The 26,252-nt window shown below is 37.7% G+C and overlaps 1 protein-coding gene across 3 annotated transcripts; it reads left to right on the top strand.

Annotated features, from left to right (window-relative positions):
• Window positions 1-6: 6 nt before the first annotated feature.
• Window positions 7-24,498, top strand: PSEN1 (presenilin 1). 3 transcript variants are annotated; one of them, XM_042867215.1, is made up of 12 exons: window positions 7-113; window positions 2,735-2,869; window positions 4,694-4,729; window positions 7,392-7,648; window positions 8,893-9,034; window positions 12,021-12,088; window positions 12,812-13,032; window positions 15,068-15,166; window positions 16,897-16,983; window positions 17,811-17,984; window positions 19,957-20,075; window positions 20,373-24,498. In XM_042867215.1, the coding sequence occupies exons 2-12, from the start codon at window positions 2,786-2,788 to the stop codon at window positions 20,526-20,528; spliced, it is 1,443 nt and encodes a 480-aa protein (XP_042723149.1). In that variant the 5' UTR covers window positions 7-113; window positions 2,735-2,785; the 3' UTR covers window positions 20,529-24,498. The 3 variants fall into 3 exon arrangements, with proteins under 3 accessions (XP_042723149.1, XP_042723157.1, XP_042723165.1); XM_042867223.1 differs by lacking the exon at window positions 4,694-4,729; XM_042867231.1 differs by lacking the exon at window positions 7-113 and having other exon boundaries at window positions 2,784-2,869; window positions 4,605-4,729.
• Window positions 24,499-26,252: the final 1,754 nt, after the last annotated feature.

The raw sequence follows: 26,252 nt of genomic DNA, 5'->3' as shown, positions 1-26,252 counted from the left end.
GTCGGAAGTGAGGTCGCGGCTCAGGCGGGGCCTGAGCCGGAAGCGAGTGGGGCCGTGTTGCGGGTGTTGAGGAGCCGGTGGCCGAGACCGCGGAGCGGAGCGAGTCCGGGCAGGTCGGTGTGGGGGGGCCGCGCGCGGGGCCGGGTTGGGGCAGCGCCAGGTGCGCCGCGCTCTGGGAGCGAACAAGGGGGGAAGGGGGGCGGTTTCATCCCCCCGCGGGCCGCTCCGGCCGGTGTGCGGGAAGCGGAGCGCTGCTGGCGGGTTGAGCACACGGAGCCGGGCCGGGGTCGCCCCGCGGGGCCCCCGGGAGGTCTGGGTGGGGCCACCGAGAACCGGCCAGGCCGGCGGCATCGGCGTCTGTGAGCGCCCTGCGCCGTACAGCTGGGGCGGGGTCCCGGGCCGCTCCCCGGGCGTGGGTGGGCTGCGCCCACTGGGGTATAGCCGGACTCCGGGAGCGCCGCTTTCCCGGCTCGGCTACGCGGTGGGGTCGGGCCAGGGGCGCTCGGCCGGAGCGCTGCGGCGTCGGTCCGGGAGGGCTGCGGCCACCTGTTGCTGTGCGAGGCACGGTGCGGGTTAAGCGGCCGCACCGCGCCGTGTTGGCTCCCTGTTCGCTTCTGGCTCGAAAAAAGGCTCTAAAGCGCGTTGCGGCCCATTATTAGGTGGCTGCAAATAATACGCGAAAGCTACGTTGTAGGAAAGGCAAAAGGAACAAGCAAGGTTTGTTTTTAAGACAGGTGTTTATTAACAGTCTATTTAGAAAACAGGAAGATTTGGTAAGTCCTTTTCAAGTTAAACAGGTAAAAGCATAATTTGCTTCTGCTTGCACTCATTTTATTCCTAGATTTCATTTATTCACAGTTAAGTTTCAAACTTTGGAGTGTTCATTTAGAAGAATTAAATTGTCTTTGACTATGTCATGAAGATGTTTTCAGAGTTTCTGAGTTTTAAAAAGGAATTTCTCTAACAAAGCACGGCTTCTGGGGCCTCTTCGTGCCATTCGCTCTCTGCTATCACTTCTGATACCACCCCCTCCTGCCCTCGCTTTTTCTTTGCCCCTCAGTAGCTGGATCCACGTTTGGTGGATTTGAGCTGGTTTCTGTCAGTACTGGCCTTTAAGTGGGACTCTGAGGGTGGTGGGTTTTTTTTTTTTTTTTTTTTTTTTTTGCTATTTTTTTTATTATTTTACCTAGTTTAGGATTTTGACGTGATGCTGTTTAAAAGCCTCATTCTTCATAATCCATGTTTGGAGATGAAAGCGCAGGCATTTGTAGTGGCACTGAGGATTTACAACAGCATTGTGTATATTCTGTAGTCTCACTGAAAAAATAGAACAAAAACTTCAAAAGCAATGCAACGCCTATTTATTTTCATCTACTCTTACATTTCATGCATTTTAAGCTAGCCATGCTTTACTTTTAATTACAAGCACAGAATACAACCTATCTCCTGGTAAATGCTGTATTGGCTTTCCAAGTGTTTTGATGTTCCCACTAGACTGCTAAATTGATGTTGCGTTCTAATGGTCCTTCCATGTTGTCTGCATCCTTGCAGAAGTCAGTAACCACTGTGAACTGGTCTTATGAGGTGCTGGTTTATTTTGTACGTGGAGAAACATCTTCTGCGTCTTCGCAGATACGAAGCTAAACTGAATGTACGTTTCAGTAAGGAGCTGTCTTGTGGCTTGCTGCTGCCAAAAGTGAGAGGCCTTGCTTTGTGCACCACCCAGATGTGACCTGTCTATAAATTTTTCTAAATTTCTCCAAACACTGACTGTAAATGTACTGTAACAGCAGAAAAATACTGTAGTTTTCTTTCCTTGGCTTTGTTTTCTGCAGTGAGTTAAACGTGCTGGAAAAAGACTGGAGAGCAAGAGCCACTTGCGGTGGAAGCAGGAACTGGCATTTCCCTGTTAGCAGCAGTGGCTGTTACTTCTGTTTTGTGCAACCAAACCTGCAGCTTATCTGGGTCTACTCCCTGTTTCTTAAAATTGTGTCTTTTCTGAAATACATCACTTCCACCATTTTTTACTGTATTTGCTTATTTCCTTTTGTTTGTCCTAGTTTATTCACATTTTCTTGTGAAAATATTGGCATGCAGTTGTTCTTTTTTGGTTTTGTTTTTTTTTTTTTTAATGTAAGGATATATTAAGTTTTAAAAGCATAGGAAACTTTCAGGTACACTTAGCTCATACTTCAAACCTACGTCTAGGGTTATGCGAGTTCTTGAGGATCAACTGAAATACTGTTTTGTGTGGCTCTTGGTTGCTTTTTGAGTATTACAGTAGGAAGCATGTCACATCCAGATTTTAAATGATTGAGTTTAGTTGGATCATGTGTACTTGAAATTTACTGATGACTGAGCTTAGCAGTAATCCACAAATGAAGAAGTGGGATCAGTTGTACTCTGAGATGAAAACACGCAAATAACTCTTTGAGCAAGTATGCAGTACTTCTCATTTATTGCACAAGATAGAATGGAGAACTGAATATTTAGTTTGTGGCTGACTTACTTCCGTGGTTGATGAACTAATTTGATAACACCAGATACTCTTATTTTTGTTCTGGAAAATCCCTATTATGGGCTGTCTGAAAAGATGTGCTACAGTTCGGTATTGCTGCGAAGAGAGAAAATGGTTATCTGTGGTCTGTGTGAGCTCTAAGAATTGGGCTGGGGAGGGGATGGTGAATTTGGTGATAAAAGAAAAAAGGTTTCTCACGCATCTTTTTCCTTTCAGCATCAAGATCCATTTTGTGTAGAAATAAGTGGTTCCCAGAGAACAGCTTCAATGACAGAACTGTCTGCACATTTACCCCAGTTCCAGCATGGGCAGCTGACAGAAAACTTCCCTGACAACCACCTCAGCAACACCGTATGTAACAAACAATTTTATCACCTAGTAGCAATTAAATTAGGAAGATTAATCAGTGTGGATGAGCACACAGTTCAGAACTGTGGAAATCTATTCATTGGGAGTTATTTTCTCCATCTGACTGTTGTGATCAGCAGTGCTGAAAGAAACATTATGTGAAGTTTCTGTCATTCTAAACTCATTTTTATACGCATATAGTCTTCTCCTGGTTTAAAGTGATTCTGGAGTGACCAGACCCTCTAGAAAAATAAAAAAAAAAATAAGATGGGATGTTCTCATAGCAAACTTTGACTTCCAGGTGGTGAGATGACTTCAGCTCTGGAACTCATCTGTTCAATTCTGAGGTTTCAGTCATAACGGGTATAATAGTTAATAGTTAATTTTTTCAGACCTGGATTTTTTCCTACTACTCAGAACTACTCACTACACAGTACTCCTGTGCAGAAGGAACAGCACTGTGTTGGTTTAATTTTGAATAACTGTCAGGGTATTCTAAGAGTTCTTGAGGGTTGGGTAAAAAACTCAAACCTTTAACTTTTAAATCATTGCTTTGAAAGATGTAATTGTGCAATTATTACCAGAACTATTGTACGGTAAAACCAAATCTTGATTTACTTGGGTGTGGTTTTCAGGCTCTGGGATTTGTCACGCTCAGTTCTTTGTTCCTGCTGAGTATCTGTTTTCCTCATGATAAAGAAATGCTCCGCAATTAAGTCACTCCTAGCCACGTTTATGGCAGTGATTTGAGACAATGGTATTTTCATCCTTGTTCTAATTTCTCTGTGCAATCCAACACATTAAGTAGAAATATCAAAAATCGCTGCATCTGTTTCTCAGAGCAACACCATGCTATAAACATGTAGGACCTTTGAAAATTTGTGTTGAAATTAAGAAGTCACAGTGACTTAAGACCTTGCTGATTGTAGAAACGGTTACTAAAAATAGGGAAGTGGAAACTGGCCTGTTGCATACGTTGTGCTTGTACTTCAGAGGAAAAGAAAAAAGTTTATTTTCATCTTTGACAGGTGGGAGATTAACCTTTATTGAGCATTTCTGGCACAGTGAAAAGGCAGAGCTCTGTCGTTAGCTCTGGGCTTGCTGTCCTTGCAGAATGTTTCTTGGTGCTCCTTCCCAGCAATGGGGACGGATATTTTTATTTACTTCTCACTGCCAGACTATACTAATCAATAAGTACAGCTTTTGTTTTTTTTTTTCCGCAATATTTATTAAGTGTAACTGGAGGTGTAGCTCCAATACTTAGGTGTAGTGATTTTTCTCCCCTACATCAATCTGCACTGTTTCTGTACGTGAGTGCAGAAATTATTTGTTCCCTAAGTATCCCTAGCTTCTGTTGGCTAATGGTCAGTATGAAAAACCTCCAAGTTAGCATCTGCCATCTCCTCTTAGTTACGCACTAGGAGTTCAGTCCAGGCTTCAGCGTCTGTCACTGCGTAACACCTTTAAACATAAACGGTGAATGTGAGAACTAATGAAGAAGTCTGTGCCTACTCTCAGGCAAGAGGACCTGCTACTAACCTATGCATTTAGATTCAAGAAATAAAAATATTTTATCAAACATGCTAGCTTTCTACCTGTTGGTTCAGGGGCATTGATCTGGGTTTGCTATTAACTATTTTCCTGATAGGAAAGAAAGCCGATCATTTGCTTTTGATGTTGTTTATTCGCCTGAAAGCGCGTAGTTCATAACTTACGTTTGCTTACGGTGTTACAACAGGTGTTACTGACTTTTTAGCTTCAGAATTTTCACTTTTAACTATGTCTGAGGAAAGTGAAGAGTCTGTTCCTTTGCTCGCACTTCAGCAGGAGTCCATGGCCTCTGCTCTGTTTAATACCGATCAGGTAGGATATGAGAGCACTTCCTTCTTTTAAGCAGAGGGGCACATGCATGTCACGTTTAGTAGTGCTTTAGTTCAGTAGACAAAAAGTACAACTTTTCTCTAGTTTGATGAGTGAGATGTTAGTTCAAGTAATAACTTACAGCATCTGTTCTAATGTTCAGATTTTTATGGACTATGTTTTAATGTGTAAAGACATTTTGTGATTGCATCTTTGTTCCTTACTACTAAAGGGAACAGAATGGCACATACTGGTCCAATTTCTTCAGTTTTCCTTTGAGTTAAATTCTGGTGTAGTAATGTGTAGTTGATCAGGTTTTCCCTTTGGTGGTTTTTGAGTTTGCATTGCAAATTGTAGATTTTTATTTTAGTTTCTATGTTTGTGTGCCTAAGACAGCTCTAGGTACTGCCTCATGCAGAACTGTTGTTACCACAGAGAAAGAGCAACGTATTCTACAAGTATGCAGAAATCTAAATACTAATTCTGTTTTACCTGTGAAGTGTTCAAAATCTCTGATCTTCTCCAGTGTAGAGTTACATGTGGTCATCTTAGGCAGTTTATTTAGACTGGTAAGCTCATTGTTTTCATGTTGTAGACTGAGAAAAAGAAGCACTTTTGCAATGAAAGTGAAAAATGTTGCATTCGAGCTATGATCAGTAAGAAAGAGGCTGAGATGCAGGCAGTCTGCTGAACAGTGGAAGCTTCAGAATGGTTAAACATTATATTTATTTGTGTTCTCCGCTATTCCTGTTTCTAGCTGTACTAATTGTACATAAGGACCTCACATGAAATACCAAGTGGTTTGTAATGAATCTTCCAATTTAGTAAGAAATAATCTTGAATCTGAAATCTTTTTTATGGTATGCGTTAAGTTAATGGTATGGAATTCAATTTAAGGCTGAAATCTGAGTTAAAAAAATCTGATTGACCACTAATTTTACTTGCTTAATTTAGACAATTTTGGTTGTTTTGTTTTCTTATACTCGGTTTCCTTTAAAAAAAAAAAAAAAAAAAAAGGCAACTTGGTAGGTATTCCTACTGTGCAAAGTTTTGTGAAGGTAACTTTTTCTTGAGTTAGGGAAGCTGTAAAGCTTCAACCAGGATTTTTGCTTTGTCAGTGTTTGCAGTTCAAAGTCCAGGGACTTGTACTCCTTAATCACTGAAGTGTTTTCGAAAACCATGCTATCAGTTCCTGACTGTATGTTTAACATCATTTATAAGAATGAAACTGAGACAATTCTGTATAAAGAATCTCCAGAATAGCTGTTACTTTATCAAAAAAGCTTCAGCGAATGCTGTTAAGAACAAGTAATGGAACTTAAACATTGCGTGTTTAAGGAAAAAAATTACTTGTATTTCTATTTAAGAACTGTTACACATTAGGTTATATTCAGTGCCCTATCCCACGTCTGGAACAGTTTTACTTAATTCGATTTTTAAGGCATTGCAAAACATCTCTCTTCTAGTTTGTTGTACTTTTTTGATATTAAGCTTCTCTAGTGCACTTACTGACCCTGAATTGTCTGTAAAGGAAGTAATTCTGAAGTTTTAAGATTCGTTTTTTAAGGAACCAAGTCTTAATATTACATCTCATTTATGTAATGCCTTTTAAGTGGCAGAAATTGCAACAGTACAGCATCAACTACAGGTGATAACAGATGGGATGGAAAAAAAGGCTAATCTGCATGAAGTGTTGCATTTTAGGGCTTTGTTTAGGTTGGCTGGTAAACATTAAATAATTCTCTGTAGTCCAGAACAGGTGAAATGTAGTTCATTCTTCTACTGTGTTCTCTGTGTGCACACAGTATATAATTCTAGATGTGCCCTTGTTAAAGAATACAGGCTTGATCATTTACTCACAGACAGTATTTTAACTCGAAATTCTTTACAAGTTGAGTTCCTGAATTATGCTTTTGCTTTTAGTTGATCTTAATTCCTCCAAGGATGACGTGGGAAGTCTCTGCCCTTGTGTTTGAATGGTAGCATAATCAGGAATGCTTGGAGGCTCTTTTGTATTTGTTGACACAAGAGTGGCAGAATTTCTTCAATGTAAGCAAAGGGATTTGTCAGTAGTATCCTTGGGAAAGGAGAAGAAGAATCTGCTCACTTAACTCACTGCACTAAAACTTTCTGATTGAATGTCAGTATAAAGAGTAAGAATTATCTGAGTTCAGTCACTGTTTCTACGTTGTTCTTGCTAAGAATGCATGAACACAATACCTTGCAAAACTCATTTGAATACATGGTAGTTGGTGTACTGTAGTGAGAGCTATGTGGCAAGGAAAGTAGAAATATTCTTGGGAGTTTCGTGGAATAAGGATAGTAAATTTCTCTGGCATTCTTTCTGAAGGCAGATATAATGAATTGTTGTCATATAATCTGCTGTCACACAACTTTGTATCAGCTGTAGTTTGGTCAAAAGGAAAAAGCTCTCTGTTTAGCGTTTCTTTCAATTTGAAGAAAAGATGTTATAGGCTATTAGATGCAGCCAGAATTACTATCAGCTGCTGCTGTTTTTTAGTATAAATGTAAAACAGTTAATTACTCTGGTTTAGATCTTGTTTTTGACAGCAAATGTCACCTTAAGCATTCTTCGTCTTTAGCTTAATATATGGCAATATGATTATGGATGGTTTCTGATAAAACTGTGCTTTATGTATTGCAGAATGATAACAGTGAAAGACGACGCCATGATAATAGTGAGCGCCGAAGAAATGACAATCCTGGGTCTGAGACCAATGGGCAGCCACAGAACAACATTCAGCAAGTGGTGGATCAAGATGAAGAGGAAGATGAGGAGCTGACACTGAAATATGGGGCAAAACATGTGATTATGTTGTTTGTACCTGTCACACTTTGCATGGTGGTCGTTGTTGCAACCATCAAGTCTGTCAGCTTTTATACACGCAAGGATGGACAGCTGTATGTATCAGTTTATCCTCTCTTTTCAATGGGTCCTGTCAGATAATTTTCTTTAATTTCCACTTCTTCAGGACTGTAATTGCAACAGTGTGCTTCCTCTTGTCTCCGTTTTCCCGTTCACCAGCCCAAAGATAGTTTTGCTTTATTTCTTCTAGAAGCCAAACTCTCCGTCATAGGTGAACATTTGTTGGTTGGCTGGTGACCACTCACGATGATATCTTGCTTCATAATATTTGATTCAAGTCTTGGTCCTTATTTTAAAACTGTGCTCTATTCATAAAATAAACTCAATCCCTTACCAAAGCCTTTTCAGCCATATTCTGCTAGAATGCAAAGCATTTGGGAAGGAGAAAAACCAGTACTCAATTCAGTGAAATGCCTTATATGCCAAATAAATGGTATGTGTGTATGAGTGTTTGAGAAAGACATTCAAATACAAGAGGAAGATAATATTCTGAGGTTCACTTCTGTTGCAGTTCTGGAAACTGTCATGGCAGGTTTCCTGATATAATAATATTTTTGTCAAAATATTACCAAAAAAATACTTTCACTGAAAGATGGTTAAGAGAAAGGAGGCAAAGGAAGAGCACTGAGCCTGTCAGAACCTACAGCAAATCAATCTTAATGTTTCCCTGTAAAAAAACATTTAGACAAAATTAGTCAGAGTTCATTTGGCTTTGAAGTGTTTGTACAAGAATGTCATAAAATGGTAGTGAAAAAGAATTTTGTCTTTTGTTGAGAGAAAGTTGTTGATCAAAAATTATTTTTCTGGTGACTTTATTTATGGTAAGTATCTATTTATTTTTTCCTGTCAAGTAAATAAGTGTGTTTTTCTCCCCAGCTCGTTTCTGTAAGAGTTGAGTTCTCATGCACTGTTTTGTTGCAGTCACTGAGAGATACTTCATTGTAAATCCACTAGATGGTGTGCTTATAAAGGTCTAGCTGCACTAATAGTAATGATTCATAGCCTGTGAGTAATTTCATTAAGCAACATGGATTTCCGCTTTTTTTGTTGTTTGTTTTACAAAGCTGAAAAGCTTTGTAGTAGTAATCTAAGAAAATAAGAAAGGCAGGTCTTCTAAGGAAGAATATACTACGTTGCCTTTCAAATCTTGGCTGAGTAGAAAATATTTGTACAGCTTTGAATTGAAAGGTTACTGCAATTTCATTTCACGTTGGCATTGTGTATCAGAATAATCTGTGGAGTATACAGTAGTATTTCAATTGACCCTTTGTTGTTGTAGTATCTACACTCCCTTCACAGAAGAGACAGATACCATTGGACAGAGGGCCCTGAATTCAATTCTCAACGCTGCAATCATGATCAGTGTCATCATTGTCATGACCATACTCCTGGTTGTGCTTTACAAATATAGGTGCTACAAGGTGAGCATAATTGACTTGAATAAATGTGTTGCTTCTGTTAATACAAATTATTAAGGATGAAAAAAAAGAAAGATTATCAAGGGTGAGAAAGGAGAAGTAGAAGCAGTGATTTTCATTGTTTCAAAATTTTGTGGCTTCTCTTTCTGTCACAGAGTGAGGAGAGAGACAGCGACCCAATATTAGCACTGCTGGGTTGTTTTATAAGCTAGAATTAGGTTGGGAATTGTTTCTTATTCCCGTTAAATGTACTGAAATCTTTCTGTGCTTAAGAACTACGAAGCACAGACCTGGTCCTACAACTTGGAAGCTGTTGAAGAATTCTGGGACTCTAAGGGTTCTCCTCCACCCCACCTTGCCCTCGGTATTTAAGCCTCCCAAGAGGCTCCCAAGTGTGCATGGCTGTACGTGTCAAGTGATATCCTTATAGCAAATGCAAAGACTCAAAAGCTCTTCTGTGAAACGCTTCAATCAAATAATGATGTGATCTAGACAAGTACAGGCTTAGCATAAATGACTGCAATGTCACCTGCCTGAGAGGTGTTGATGAAAATTTGTGATTGTCTTTTGGTCTAATGACCCATTTGGCAAAGCTTGACATAATAGAATTTCCCAGTATGCAGTTAGTCTGTTCAAGAATTGTAAGAATCCCAGCTATGGGATTCTTGCACTGGCACACAACTTTGCTTCTATTTATTTTGCTTTCAAGAGGGAGAGGTTTGTGATCTTCATGGCTGTAGGTGAAACCCCTTTACAAAGCATGTGAGGAATGCCTCTGGCAGTGATTTGGAGTAGTGTTTTTTAAGGTATGGGCTACGTCTCTTATCACAGTGTGGTGTTAACTCTGAATTGACCAAGTTTTCTTTATGAAAGGTCACTTTTGATTATTCTGAGGGAGTACAATAACTAATGTGCTTCAGGTAGGTTCCTTAACTGCCCCTCGCTTCTCTGCTGCTGATTTATCCAGTTTGTTTTTACTGAGCTTTTCACACTTCTGGCTTCCTTCTTGACCTTACAAAGCACTGGGCATTCTCATTACCAAGTATATTATCGTATTTAAAAACTAGACTGATTAGACAACAGAAGTTTTCTGTGTTTGTATTTTATACTAATTAAAATAGACCGTTACATTTGTTTAAGTTGTTATATTTTTATTTAATTGTTAACAGTATTTCTGTGCTGCTATATGAGCAGCCTGTAAAATTGAGTTACCTCTGCAATTTTAATGTACGTGCAGTTCTGTATATAGAATGTATTACAGAATCACAGAATTGTAGGGGTTGGAAGGGACCTCCAGAGATCATCGAGTCCAACCCCCCTGCCAAAGCAGGTTCCCTACCGTATTGTATATTATAAGGAATTGAACTTGTAATGAAAGAATGGTAGGCCTCCAACTGGTAGTGATAATTTGCTTATCTTCAAGACTTCATCTGAAAACTCCTTTGAAGAGAAGAGCTTTATTGCTGTTTGCATCCCTGTGTTTCTATTCTACATGAAAAGTTAAGCATGATCCCAGTTAGAGCTCCTAAGTCTAAAAAAAAAAATACCTTCTTCAGTGTTTGTATTTGATTGGCTTTAATTTTTAGCCCATTTTATTATCTGCATTCTACACTGGTCTGCCTGTTATTTGGCTGTTGTAATTCTCCACATTTGTCAATCCTTAATTTTCTTCAAGTTGTAGCAGGCAATTGGCTCTGTAACAACAAGCAGCAGTGTTGGAGCCATCATCAAATGAAAAATGAAAATTCTTTAATTAAAAGATATGAAACTTGTGATATGCTGTTAGCAAAGTGATAGCTGAAACATATCATAGGAAATAGTTCGTCCTCTTTTGGTACAAGTGGATTTTCTAATGATGTAGAAAATGTGTGTGCACAAATGTGGTGCAAACTAAGAATGAAACAAACACCTGTACATAAAATGCTGACCTACATGAACTGCGATGGCTGTCTTCCTGAATACCATTGATGGTAGTGATGCAAAAGTGTGTAAATGTTTGCTGAACTGTGGCACTGGAGTTTGATATTTTGAGCATTTTACACTACTAGAATGAAATGTTCCTATTATGGTATTTTCTTAGGTCATGAGATAATTTAAGAGCTTGTATTGAAGAACCTCAGATAGACATCAAGTTAATAAAAGAAATGTCTCAGCTAGTTTTACTCTTTTTTTTTTTTTTTTCCAAACGTTTTCAACTAATTTTATGGAGAAATAAAGTTGCTGTCAGATGACTAGTTATATACATAGGTAACCTTATAAATTGTTAGAAAGACTGGATTCTGTTTCAGATATCTGTCAGTCTTCAGTTTTCATGTTCTGTGCCATTGATCTTCATTTTTAAGCCACACAATAATATACAAGACTGTTAGGCTCTTTCTTTAGTGCAGAAGTCTGAGCTGATATTATTTGCAAGTTCAACTCTGTGTGCTTCTCCTCTACAAAACAGAACTGTGGTGTTTGGTTTTTTAATTGTTGGTTTTGTGTATCTGCTGCCATATCATTTTGAGAGGTTATGTGTACGGATAAGTGGTAGAGAATACAGAAATCCTAATATAGTCATCATCAATGAAATTACAATTCTGGCAGATAAACACTGAAGGTTTTTTGTGTTTTAGCATTTAATTCTGTAGCTGAATTCTGAAAATGTCTCAGAGTGAGGGCAAGGTTTTTAATAGCGCAAAAATTAATCATTTTTTCCTATCTTTGTTAGTGCTGGATGTTTCTACTCTGTTACAATGCTGTTATTATCGAAGTAACCTTAACATATACGGGAAGTAGTTTGCATTGTGTGGAACCTCTGCTGAAACATCACAAAATGCTTAAAATTAACAAATGTGAATTGAGACTCAATTTTGTGTATGGGATAAATCAAAGAGAGATCTGATCTTCCTGCTTTAATCAAAAGGGAAAGTAGCATTAAAACAATTTTTAAGTAACTATTAACTTAAAAATACCCAGCCTAAAAAAAATTTGGTGTGTATTTTTCCAGGTGATCCATGGTTGGCTTATCATTTCTTCTCTTTTGCTGCTTTTCTTTTTTTCATTCATCTATCTGGGGTAAGTGAAGAAAACCATTATGATGTAGTATTTTTCACGTAGTATTTTTGAACTAGCCCCTGTATCTTTACAGGAATGACACCAAATGAACTATTGCTAGTGAAGTAAAATGTTTAGTTTTAATATATAGCTTCATAGAGAGATTTATGGATTTTGCTGCATCTTAAAGTATGCTGCTCCTGTCATACTGATTACCTAAGTAAGTTATGTTCCTCAGATTAGCTTATACTGCTATAATTTATGGTTATTTGATTTTTCATAAGCATATGACTGAAGAGTAGCTCTTTGTGTCATGGCTTTGTAAGTAGGAGACAGGTAAGTAAGGACAGATCTGTTTTGTGTGCCTTTAAAGATTCATTATAACCTCACAAATCCCTGTTTTTAGAAAATCATGAGCATGATCAAAATGACTGTTTATTTAGTAATGTCTTCTCCTGTCCATTTCTGATTTGACTGAAAAGTGAATGCAGGTGAAAATTTGTGGAAGGGTGAAATAATTTGAATTGAGTAAACACCAGTAAAACTGTCCCCTTTCTGAAGAGTAATTTCTAATTAAGTAATAATTGGAGATGATACTTGACATTTGTGTTATTACATTGAGTAGGAAGGTGTTTAAAAAAAAAAAAAAGGAAAAGAAAAAAAAACAAAACTGAAGACTTGTTTCCATTGTTTTAAGCAAATGCAGTCTATAAGTTTTTTCCTTCCTTTTCTTTGTCTTTTTAGTGAGGTTTTTAAGACGTATAACGTTGCCATGGACTACATTACGGTAGCACTCATAATCTGGAACTTCGGTGTTGTGGGAATGATTTGTATCCATTGGAAGGGCCCGCTTCGGCTTCAGCAGGCATATCTCATCATGATTAGTGCTCTCATGGCTCTGGTGTTCATTAAGTATCTTCCCGAATGGACCGCATGGCTTATCTTGGCTGTCATTTCCGTGTACGGTAAGAACTGCGGCAAGCCACTGTTAACAGAAGCTATGGTGGGAATTTCTTCTATTTCCTAATTTATCATTTTCCACTTGTCTGAATAGGCCTTGAAAAAAGAACTGGGGGGAGGGGGATCATCCAAACTCCTGGGTAAGGTGGTTACAGACTACAGAAATAAAGTCATTATCTAAACCGAGATAAGTCCCCCACAGCTAATGGCTTTTGTGGCACTGTGATGCCATCTTCCTTCATGTCTTCTGAACTTCATACATTCTTTGGAGAGGAAGAAAGTTTAGAATTTAAGTAATTCAAGAAAGGAGTAGGTAAGAGACCTCTGTTGTCACGTTGCTCTTTCCTATGAAAGTGGAGAGGTTTTCTGTTTCCCATTTTAGCAGAATCCTTGGAAATGATTGTATATTCAGAGTTTAGGAGTTTCTAGTTGGGTATAGTCCTATATAGGTGTAGATCTGCCCAGCCTACAAATTATTCATGTTTACAGACATAGGAACCACGCTGTGATCCATATCTAATAAAATAATGAAAGAAGGATTCAAGGCAGCTAGCATTGCTCAAAAGTCATTTTACTTAGAGAAGGTATTTTACAGTTTTCTTGATTTAAAAGTAAAAAGAAAATTAATTTGAATTATTGAACATTAAACTTTTTCAGAATGGAGACTGGAAATAGTGATACCTCGATGTAATTTTTTCACAAATCTTTAGAGGGCGCTGGACACTGGAAAAAAGCTGTTTGGTTTTTTTCTCACGTGTGCTTTGAATACCTCACAGCTTTTTCTTACTGCAGAGCTTTGTAATCCTGTTTTTTCTTTTTTACACTTGCACTTTTCTTTAAGTGAAAATAAATGAGCTATCACTTCTAATCCATAAAAATTATATACTTACCTATTGTCTTAAAATTTCTTTTAGTATTAAACTGGGGTTAAGAAAGAAGTTCAGTAATAGAAAGCAAACTTGGCTATTTTGGAGATGTTAACTGAATCATAGTTTTTGAGAATTATTTGCTTTCAGCTTGGAAAGCAGCGTGGATACATGCAGCATTTGCAGTTGCATGATGTTAAATGAGAAATGCATTTTATAATTGATTTATATATTCCAATCATACGTGAAATGGGTTTTACAACTGAGAATATTAATAAACTGGTTGGATACCCTTAGTGTCAGATTTTTCTAAACCTCTGATTAAAGCGATGAAATTGTGGGAATGGCTGTTGTATGCTTTCTTAAAGTTGGTAAACTATCTTAACTTTTGCAGAGAAAGCTCTCTTGTTAATAAAAAAATAAGCAGCATAAAAGTAATAGTTTTGAGTGTTACTTAAGATTTCTGAAGCCAATATTGTAAAATTGTATGTTCTTAGAAACTAAAATACTTGCTATTTCTTTCAATGACTTTTCATCTGTAAACTTCTTAGAGAAGCAGTGAAGTTCCACAGTAAGGTGTTTTTAAACTTGTCCTAAGAACATTACTTCACATTAGTTTTGTGGTCTGCTAAAGTTATGGCTTTGGAAAAAAAAAAAAAAAACACTAAAAATCCTCAGGCTTGTTGAACCTATCTGGGCTCCTGGGGAGTTGCAGGTGATGGAATATCAAACTGAAGAGAAAGTCAGTATACCTAGAGAACATGAACAGGATCAATTAAATTAATTTACCACTTTAAATTTTATATGATGATCTTTGTGAGACTGGTCTCCGTGCCTTACATGTGTGCGAGACAGGAGACGAGGAACACGTTCTTATATTTGAAACACATTGCCATGCAGATAGGAATGGAGAAGCAGATGAAAAGAAAAATGGAATAGGGATCTGAAAAATAACTGGTGGGCTGCAGTGACATTTGTCTTTGTAAGTGACAGTTCAAGGCAAAACATTAACTTTCTGTGTGGTGCTGACCTGTGACTGGTCACTGCCTCTCTCAGAAGCCTGTGTTCATGGTGGCATTTTACCTTATTACCAGTCTCTGTAATTTTTATACTTAAAAACGCTTCCTAAAAGTATGTCTGCATTGGTGTTAGATGTGTTTACTTTTCCTTCCAGATTTGGTTGCTGTCTTATGTCCTAAAGGTCCTCTTCGTATGCTAGTTGAAACAGCTCAGGAGAGAAATGAAACTCTCTTCCCAGCACTTATTTACTCCTGTAAGTATATGTATGTCATTCCAAAAGTAATACCTCATTTTGATTTCCACAGAGACTACAACAGATATGAAAAGCACAATAGCACTATTTGATAGAGCTAATTCTAAGCTACAGAATGCTATTTTTCAGTGTAGTCACCACTATTACCTATGCATTTTCACTAGCAATGAGCAAGAGTCTGTATGCCATGCTTGTTTAAAAAAAAAAAAAAGAAAAATTGCACCAGAAGGAATGACCTGCTGTTGCTATCACTACTACTGAAATGCACCACCCTCTGCCTCTTTGTGCCCATGTCCACTGCTTGGTCTCTGTAAACGTTCAGCAAGTATCAGTGAATGTCAGTGAGTGCAGTAATTTCCACATGGAGGAATTCACTGATACACCTTTGCTTCATGTGCACTTCCGTGTCAGATGCCATGTGGTCAGACTGCCCCTCTGCTGCCTTCTGTCACACCAACAAAATGTATTGGAATGTTGTTGGGAATGCTTAACCTCTATTGCCGTGCCACCATCTGCTTCTGATGTCATAGGCCAACATAATAAAAATAGTAGGTATTACTTTCAGAGCCCTTATATTTTATCAAATACTTCAAACTTAAAATCACACAGTTATTCTTACAAAGTAGGAACAGGGAAAAAAAAAACAAAACTGTAATACACCAAAGTAGCATGTCATTGGCCTGTGAATCAAGCAGTTCTAAAGGAGCACTTCTTCAGAAAGTATTTATCAACTTCCTGTGCTTAAATATCCTATAAAAGAAAAGGGAGAGATTGACACAGAAATTCATTGACAAAAGTGTTTTTTGCAAGGCTTGACATTTAATATATTGCTTCTGCTATCAGTTGTGAAAAAACAACATGCGGGACACAAGTTGCTGTTATGACCAGAGTATCAATCAGCAGATAATTTTGCTATCCACAAGAATAAAACTTGTAGCTGGTACCACTTGTGTTCCAGGTGTTATTGTAACTTAATGAGAGTAAAACTCTTCATAAAACTCTCATATAATTAGTTATGTTCCATGTTTCTAGTTAGAATCGTGTGGATGATAATGAAATGGGTTAATCATAAATCATTCTCCTGGTGCTGAAAAAAAGTACAGGACATGTCTTGTGTGGTAACCTTCATACTAGATACTTAGGGAACAAGCATACAGTTGACAAAGGAGGAGGTACTCTTTTTCTCATACTCTTGCTATGTTTTAATGGTAGTAATCATAGTTAATGTCTTTTTTGTGGGAGTAAAGGTTAATGCTGAGAAACAGCATATAAAATATGCCATTAAAGTGTGACAGCATTTATTTATCTCAAGACTGGAGAATTTTTTGTGGTGGGAGGGAACACAGAGCAATTAACTTTGTAGAGGCAGCTTCTGATTTCAAGTTACCTTTACACCAGTCTTTATAGAACTTTTCACTTGCAGTTGGAAGAACTGACTAATGGAAAAAAGTAAAGCAGTCATTGATTCAGACTTTCAGAGTGGACCTCATATGTAGAGGTAATGCTGCTTTAGTAAGAATAAAACATGTGTTTGTCAAATTCTGTAAATGAATAATGCAGCTGATGCTGGCTGTGTTCCAGATACTACTGTGATTTAATGAGGGTAAGATTGCCTTGTGAAAAAGACAGTTATACCACAATAATAGAAAAAATAGTGGGTTGATGCCAACACCAGCTCAGAATTGCATGCATTACGAGATATCGTTAGCTGTACTGTTTGCTTTTCATAGCAACAATGGTGTGGCTAGTGAACATGGCTGAGGAAGATCCAGAAGGGCAACGGAAAGCTTCTAAAAACTCCACTTACGATAAACAAGGTGAGTTTTTCTTTGACAAGCCTTTATAGTTGTCATTTTATATGTGTTTATAGATACATGGTTTTTAGATTTTTTAAGTATTTTGACTACTGTAGAAGAGCGGAAAAGCAGAAGCCTTATGAGGAGTGATGAATAATTAAGACTGAAAAAATTCCTCACTTATTGTGCGATGAATGCTCTTGCAGTCTTTATTCTGGAATACAGGATATTGGTGATGATATGACTCTCAGTAGACAGCTATTTACTGAGCTCAGTTGGTTGTCAAAGTGGTTAATCTAGTATACTCTAACTCATGTTTATATTGGTATGAAAAAGTGCTGTGAGAAAATGCCATGCAACTAGTGTTTAAAAACAGAACTTGTTTACTCAAATATCTCAGAGAAGAATTTCTGAGTTTGATATATAGTATGTAATTTTCAGTTATGTTTTCTATTTTACTGGAAAATTAAACTGTCAATTCTTTAATGACTAGAGGAGCTAGTATTAAATAGGAGTTAATTCTTTAAATTATGATGGTTGAATTCAGTCACCACGGGACTTCCAGTCTGTTATATCAAAGTACTCTTGAATATTAGAACTTTGGTGCAACCTGTAGATGCACTGAATGCAGAGTGCATGTTGACTCCAGAGCATTTAAAGTATTAAAATCATGAGAATCTCTTGTAATGGTGTGTGCGAATATTAGATGTTGTTAAATCTTGTGGAGTATCTCTTTTTTCCCATCACTCTTCTATGATTTTTTATGTGGAGAGAGCATTATGAGTTATAAGATGCATTTAAAAATTAAAAAAAAAAAGATTTTAAATGCCTTTCTTTCTTCCTTTGAGCTCCGGCAAACCAGTCTCAGAATGGAGATGCTGAAGCAGATGATGGTGGCTTTAGTCAGGAGTGGCAGCAACAAAGAGACAATAGAATAGGACCCATTGAATCAACACCTGAATCACGAGCTGCTGTACAGGCTCTACCTAGTAACTCTCAAACCAGTGAAGACCCTGAAGAACGTGAGTATGGAATACCATCTCTGAAAGACTTAGTCTGAAGCTAGTTAATTTCAGTCATTGTGACTGCACGGATATGGTATGCTGTGAGCTAATAGCAGGCTGAAGAGCTCTTCTTGCTTGTGATCAGTATTGTGCTTTGCAGAAATAACATGTTTTTGCTGCAGAAGTGAGGTATATTGGCCAGACTGCTCTTCCATACGATACACAGATTTAAAACTTCAACAGCTTATTCTATGAAATTGCTTTTAGACCATTATGCACTCCACTGCATTAGCTTCTGTCTCTTTCATGCAGTGTTCTGCCATGTATCACCTCTTTTGGGTTTTAGGCCCCGTAAATACTATCCTCAGCTTAAATAACTATAATCTACTCTGGACAAAGCAGTGTTTAAAAACCTAATTGAGGACTGGAATGAATTCAGATTGCAATGGGCTTGATCATTTCCTCCACCACTCTGATGAAGTGCAGTATCTTTTGAGAACTCAAATGTCTGTTTTAACAGACTCATGATTTTCAGTTGGAATGTAAGTTAGTATTAGAATTGCAGATATCTGAATAAATAAGGGCCCATGTGCCTAATGAATGGCTCTTCTCAGGTGGTGGTACTGTATTTAGCAGGTGCATCTGTTTTCTGTGATTCCCAGGTGCTCCTTTGTTTAAAAATGCAGGCTTCTGTTTAAGAACACTTCAGTACTTTATTCTAAAACTTCCAAACTCCAGTTTCAAAATCTTAGGAGTTGTGTTGTTTTAGTTACCTGAATAACTAAAATTTTTGTTTGGACATTGTTAATTTTCTTCCTTCCGTATTTCTACAGGGAATAATAATAACATGCAGTAATCCAGTCAGGCATATTAGTCAGCAAATTAGCGTAATAGAAATTTGGAGAATTTGCTTGTGTGGAAGAACCTTTTCTAGCCATTTCTTCTTTACTTTTCTGTCATGCTGAAAGGAAGCATCCAAGCTTTGTCTCAGCAGTTACAGGATGTTTTAATTCTTAGCAGCTTTTTTTGCGAATGCACTGTTGCAGTGTTTGCTGTGACTTTCAGTGCCTGCTGAAAGTAGCTTCCCCCCCACACTAAATGATCAACCAGGCATAAACCTCTGTTTTGGTGCTCTGAGTTCTTTGCAGAACTCTGAGGAGTAACGTTAGTGTTGGACTGTAGTCAGGTGACAAAGCAGCTCATAGGCCAAGCAAAAACAGCTGGTGAACTAATGTTTGGCCTTACTGGCTTAATAACTTGGACTAAAAGCTCAGAAACTGAAGTGACGCTCAGGACATTATCGTTCTTTTATTTACAGATGTAATTGAATATTGTGCTTCCGGAGTTGTTGCTATGGTGGCAATTACAATTTAAAAATAAAACACATTAAGTCATCTTGGACAAAATATGTCCAGTTTTTGACTTTGGTACACTCTGCAATTATACACAAGTGCTTTGTAGAACTACCTTAGTAAGAATTCTGTAGAAAAACTGACAAGGCAGCAGAATATTGTGCTGTACATAAATTTCTAACTGGCAACTAAAGCATGATCTGCAAGTTACTCAGTTGCTTTCCCCCTCTCATGACCAGTTTTATTTTATTTAATTATGCTAGCATGTTCTGCTGAAGAACCATGACACAACAACCAAAACTGGGAAGAATAATCTCACAAACTATAATAAGATAATCTGAGTTTGTATATACTGCAGTTGTATTTATAGCAGGCTAGGAATACAGAAAAAATATCATTACAAGATGAACTGACTTAGTGTGGTGTTTTTCAGCCACCTTGTTTCACTGGAGTTTTCCTTTATCACTTGATTCGAGTAGTACTGTTTCTGGAAAAAAAAAAAAAAAAAAAGTTCTTAGCAAATCTTACTGATACTTAATGTAAATGTCTTATTCCCTGACAGTTACAGATACTTGATATTAATTGACTGTTTGGGGCTTAATTCTGCCATATATTCACTTATATATTTACTTTTGTAGGAGGAGTAAAGCTAGGTCTAGGAGACTTCATTTTCTACAGTGTCCTGGTTGGCAAAGCCTCTGCAACAGCAAGCGGGGATTGGAATACAACTTTAGCATGTTTTGTAGCCATATTAATTGTAAGTATGATGTAGCAAGATCATAGTGATATTTTCTTATTCTCATCAGGGACAAAGTCATGACTTGTTTTTTTTTCCAGTTGGAATTTATATGGAATTGATGACTTGACTGCAAACTAATGAGGAATTTAGCTGTCATTTGCTTGTAATTTGGTTGTACATTGATTGATTGTAAATCTGTCACTTAGACCATTTAGTTTAGGGAATTATGAAATTTGATTGAAATTTCTGTGAGATTTCGGGTGTCAGAGTTCCTTAATCTCTCCCTATCTTTTTTTTTTTTTTCTTTCTCCTCAGGGTCTGTGCCTTACACTTCTGCTTCTTGCCATCTTTAAGAAGGCCTTACCAGCTCTTCCAATCTCCATTACTTTTGGGCTAGTTTTTTACTTCGCTACAGATAACTTGGTGCAGCCCTTTATGGACCAGCTAGCATTCCATCAGTTTTATATCTAGCACGCTTGTTGCTGATACTTTATGTATGTTTATATTTGTAGCAAATCTGGGAGGAAGAGAAACGTCTTTCCCTCAGTTCTCAAGTGAAACTGAAGTTTAATACTCAAGATTCTAAGCCCGAATCATTACAACTTCCTCCAGTTTTTTGTTTGTTTGTTTGTTTTCTGAGACAAGTGCTGCATTGGGCACCACATCAATTTTCCTGTGCAAAAGTGGTTTCTTCCTGATGGCGGGTCTAAACCGGGTGTTACTGTATCAGAGTAATCTGATAAACGTATCTCTGGCAAGGACCACCTGTGTGTAAATGGCTAATGCTTCCACCAGCAACGTGATCTCTACCACAGGTTGATTATTTTCAAAGCATTAAGGGTGCTCAGGACTTCCTGTTGACAGAAGAAGCTGACAAATCACATGGAACTTCTCCTGTAAGCCAACTCAAACTTCTTCAGCAGTGGTTCTTTGACAGCTGATTTTGACTCTGCTTTGTGTGAGGAGAGAAGAACTTAGTAGCAGTTCAACAAAGGGAGAAAATACTGTCACTCTCTAAGCGTGCTCCACCACTTCATAGCCTCTGTGCCCCGGTGTGCTTGGTTTAGTACATTAAAACTTTTTTTTTCCCCCCACACTGGAACTGGAGCCTATTCTGAGTTTTCTTTGTATTCTCAAGCATGGAGTGCACCTTCTGTACACCTGCTTCAGTTTGTGTAGCTATTTGGACTTGGACTGAATTATATGGCAGAAGGGTTCACGAAGTCCTGATTTGGATCTAAGATTCTAAAAGGTTGGTAAACTACACTGAAAGGCAATTTTGGGACTTACAGTTTGTGCTCTTCCAAATCATTTTGCTAGATCACCACTTCAAACTCTGTTGTTGAGAGTAGCCACTAACAGCATGGACTGCATTGTTGTATGTTCGTTGTATTGAGATTTTCATGAAATAAGTAGACATTCACAACAGTTCCAGATGGAGTTGAGCTTACCTGATCTAGAGGCCAAAGTGCTATCAGTAGCACTTGCAATGTTTCACTGAAATTTTTCTCTTAAAAAAAAAAATATATATATATATGGTTTACGGTTCTGTTGACCTGAAAGTTGGTCATTCAATGATCTAAGACCAAGGTTGAGCAGGGAATTTTTTTTTTCTCTGAGGGTACTTAAGTTATTTGAAACACTATTTAATGTTATGAAGGAACAAAATCTGTGGCCCTCTTCAATTTAATTACCTCTCCTGTGTGGAAAAGAAGACTGGACAAATGAAAAGTGACTCAAAATCACTGAAAAGAAGATAGAAGATTTTGAACATCTTACAAAAGAAAGAATTGAATCTAACCTTCAAACTTGTAAACTCTATTTTATTCTTCATTTGAAAGAACTCATGCATAATTGCTTGGAGATGAGGTCTGTATGAGATTTTTTTATTTTTCTTTTTTTTTCCCTGTAGGCTCTAACTCTCTGAAATTTTTTTGTTGTTGTTGTTTTTTTTTCCCCTGAGGGAAGCACAGGGAGTTGGATACTCTTGATGGTCATTCTGCTTTACTTGCATCTCGATACTGGAGTCCTTGCCAGGTAGTACAACTGTTAAAATCCCGACACAAACTCTTTTTGCCCCTTTTTCATGGGGCTTTGTGTCAGTGCCTATAGATTCAAAGGACTGAAACACCACAGATGCTCACCAACCATTGCCCAAGTAAGGGAAGAAGGACTATGACATATAAGTCTACATTAAAACCAAGAAAGATTTACTTTCTCTGATCATCTTCGGAAGCATTTGTCTTTTCCAGTATGAGTTGCTAACTGCAGCGTTAGCGTAAAATGTATTGTCTTGTCTAAAGTACTTTCATTCATCTCATTTGTGTGCTGATTCATCTTGGATAGCATTAATAAAGTAATATGAAAATTCCTTACATTGACTTTTCAAGGCAAACTTGCTTGTGTTTTCTAGCTTAAGTCACTGTTCCATATTTTGCTGAAATTAAGCCTATCTTAAAACAGGCTTTTTTTCACTTGGAAGAGTCGGAAAGGCTTTTTATATGATTGTAACTTGTTCTTTTCCTGAGCATTATATTTAAGAAAATTTCCCTTGTGTATTTTATTGGGGATCCTAACTATTGCTTTATTGTACAGAACATGTTTGCTAAGAGTTGGCACCATTAGCATCTGTTTGCATATCTGAGCTGAGTCTCAGTTAAGACTTGTTATTGAAAATCAGCAGTCATCCTTATTATTTGTTTTTACTGTTTTAAATATATACCATTGGAGTACTGACTCCATTAAGAGATGCTTTAGAATCCATAGAAATAAACATACTTGAATGGATTTTAGATGTACAGCCTGAGGAAGAGTGATAGATGTTCAATGCAAGCAATCTTTGAACACTAAATTCCAGTCTTACTCTTCCTAGAGCTGTTTCTGCTATTCTGAATTCTTAATTTCTGAGCTGGTCTGATGTTATGCTGCTGGATACTATGAAATATGTAGTAACAGATATGCATTTGAATCTCAAATTCAGAAGGGAAATCTGATTTTCAAGCCTATTCCAATATATATGTTATAGTACATTGCTTATTACCGAGCCTTACATACATTTTCACAAAAGAAATGTCAAAAACTATTTGAAATTTTCTGGATTGGTCCCCTTATGCTGAGGCATGGTACTTTGTGTTCCAAATGAGATTTGAAACTAAAGATCATCTCAGAACTTGTGTCCATAGGGTGCAGTTAAGAAAAGTGTTCACGTTTGAGTTGTTAGTGTGAAAGTTGTATCACTTTTCTTTCTTTTGTCTTAACGCACCTATCTAATTTGAAATTGTGAACCATTTCAACTTGGTTAGCTTGGTTTAACTGAAAGAGTTATGATATTTAGTCTGCATTTTTGAAAGAGTTTGCTATTATTAAATTAGTTGGGTAATTACAGCACATTAGACTGTAGTTCTGAAAGAACTATTGTTTAACCCCAGTAGCAACATTCATTTATTTTGTGCTGCAAGCAGACTAACCAGTAACTGCTGTGACTTCTTTCCAATAGTGGTACTTTGAAATTGAGTATCTTCATAGTTTTCTTTTCCCTTTCAGCTTAAATTAATGATTAGCGTCTATCTTCAGCACAGCTACTGCAAATAAATACATGAAAAAACATAGCACTGACATATTACAGATTTGCCTAAAAAACAGCCATTTTCATTTCTCTTTTTAGCATTCAGGATTTAATCTGGAGCAAAAAGATCAGAGATGCCCAGAAACTGTTATAGCAAAGGTGTACGATGCTGTCATATCTATGGATGGCTATTAATATGACACTGAAATTCCCATGATGTATGTCAGGTGGGTCTGGAAGGTACACACTTGTATATTGCAACACATTCAGAACAGTTCTTGACTGAGCAGATAATTATTGTGACTTTAAGCCAAGTATTCAAGGGCTGTGCTCCACTAAAAAAGGCACATCTGAATGTGCAACATAGATTCTGGCTTTTTCAGGCATAGGAGACTGGTGCTTCTTAGATATGTGGATATGTATCTGTACTTGTATGCCCTCTGGACCTTTAGGTAGCGACTGTTCTGACATTACTGCAGTGAAGAATTAAATATGCTGGACGATAAACATTGGGTGGGCGGTACTGTATGAAGAAAATTCTCAAAATGCTTTATTTAAAAAAAAAAAAGTATTACTTTTGGCAGTTGTGCTATTCAAATGAGTATAATGGACTGTGGAACGTGTCTGCACTGTGATTGCATCTTTGTGGTAGTCTGGTCATTGGAAACACTGAAACATGAACTAGAATGGAATTCTTTTACACTCAAAGCATTTGCTGTTTTCATTTTTACAAACACTGGTTTATACATAATCTGAATTGAATGTGAATGTTTTTTAAACACCTTTCTGGTTCTTAATAAGATACATTTTTGATAGATTACTGCAAAATTTCCTGTATTTGTTTAATTATTAAAATAAAAATTGCATGGACCCTGACTTACCTTGTATTTTAAAAGCCATCATTTCATGCTGTTGGAGACCTAAACCTGGTAGCTATTTAATGAGTAAGATTCTTGTTTTAGTACACATAAGTAGCTTATTTATTTCCCAGCAGAATAGCTTCTTAAAACTGATTTCTGTAGAAATACTTTGTTCTAAATGCTATCTTTCAAGTTAAACAGTTGGTCAAAACTTGTTGCAAAACGCAACTGTGAATTATATCTAAGGCACTATAAAAGCTACACAAGGTTATATCTAAGCATTACCTTTCACAATGAAGTTCAGTGTTACCTAGGAAAAAAATTGTGGGTTTTTCTGATAAAAAGCTTAACGAACTGTATTGTTACCTTGGTTCTGATTTCATGTAGATGTGATAGGAGAAGGTCCTTTACCTTAGCAGTGTTTTTTGTTTTGTTTTGGAGAAGTTGTCACTACAAAGTTACATTTGTCCTAGTGGACAGACTACTGTTGAAGATGTTTCTTTAGGGGATTACCTTGTCTCTGCATGGAAGATTGGTATGGAAGACCACGAGACGGATCCATTCTGACATACAGAAAATCAAGCACAGGCAGTAGGAGGCATGCATGGAAGAGCAATTCATAACTGAACTCAGACATAAAAAGGATGAGTATAGGAGGTGGAAGCAGAGGCAGATGACCCAGGAGGAGAACAGAATTGCTGTCTGATCTTGCATGAATAGGATTAAGGAAACCAAGGCAAATTGAGCTGAATATGGGAAGAAGTGGAAAGGGCAACAAGAAAGGATTCTCCAACTGTTTAACAGCAAAAGAAAGACTTGAGAAAGAGATACACACCAGGATGAAGGGGGCTGGAGAATTAGTGACAAATGATGTGGAGATAGCCATGGTGGTGCCCTATATCCCTCAGTATTTATTGTTAAGACTTGTCTTAAAGAGTGTCATGCCGCTGAGACCAGAGGGGTTACCTGGAGTAAGGTGGTGGAGGAGGACCAGGTTACTGAACGCTGGACAGGTTGCACACGTGAATGCTGAAGGAGCTGGCTGATGTCACCGCAAGATCATTCTCAGTTGTCTTTGAATTGTCTTGACAGCTGTAGATGGTTCCTGAAGACTGGAAGGCAGCAAATATCTCTCATATCTAGAACAAAAGCAAGAAAGAATACTTAGGGAGCTACAGACCAGTCAGCCTCCCCTCAGTCCCTGGAAAGGTGATTGAGAAATCATTCTGGAAAGTGTTTCCAAACACACGAGGGGCAAGAAGTTGATTGGGAATAGTTAGCTTGGACTTCAAAGGGCAAATAATTGCCTTCTGCAATGAGGTAACTAGCTTGCTGGATGATTGCAGAGTGGTTCGTGTAATTAACTTTGACTTTTTTTTTTTTTTTTTTTTTTTTACTTTCTTGACAATTTTTGATTCCCAGAGCAGCAGCATCAGACAGACAGACAAAGTATGTTTTAGAGAAGAGGGTAGTGAGATGGACTGAAAATTGGCGGAAAATCCAGCTCCAGGGGCTTGTGATCAGCAGCAGAGAGTCCAATTGGAGACTAGTTGTGTACCTCAGGTTTCAGGATCAGTACTGGTAAATACCTTTTCTGTTGGTCTGGATGTTGGAGCGCACACTCAGTGCATTCGCACATTATACAAAACTGGGAGGAATGACTGGTAGAAGAGATGACTGCCATTTAGGGAGCCCTCAGCTACCTGAAGAGATGGTCAGAAAGGGAGGTCGCAGAGTTCATGGGGAAATGGAAGGACCTGTACCTGAGGA

The sequence above is a fragment of the Lagopus leucura genome, unplaced genomic scaffold (genome assembly GCF_019238085.1).
Source record: "Lagopus leucura isolate 7727_CA_CO unplaced genomic scaffold, USGS_WTPT01 Super-Scaffold_1, whole genome shotgun sequence".
In the NCBI taxonomy this organism is placed as follows: domain Eukaryota; kingdom Metazoa; phylum Chordata; class Aves; order Galliformes; family Phasianidae; genus Lagopus; species Lagopus leucura.
Note: the sequence above shows the minus strand (reverse complement) of the source record. Positions and strands in the feature narration are given on the sequence as shown.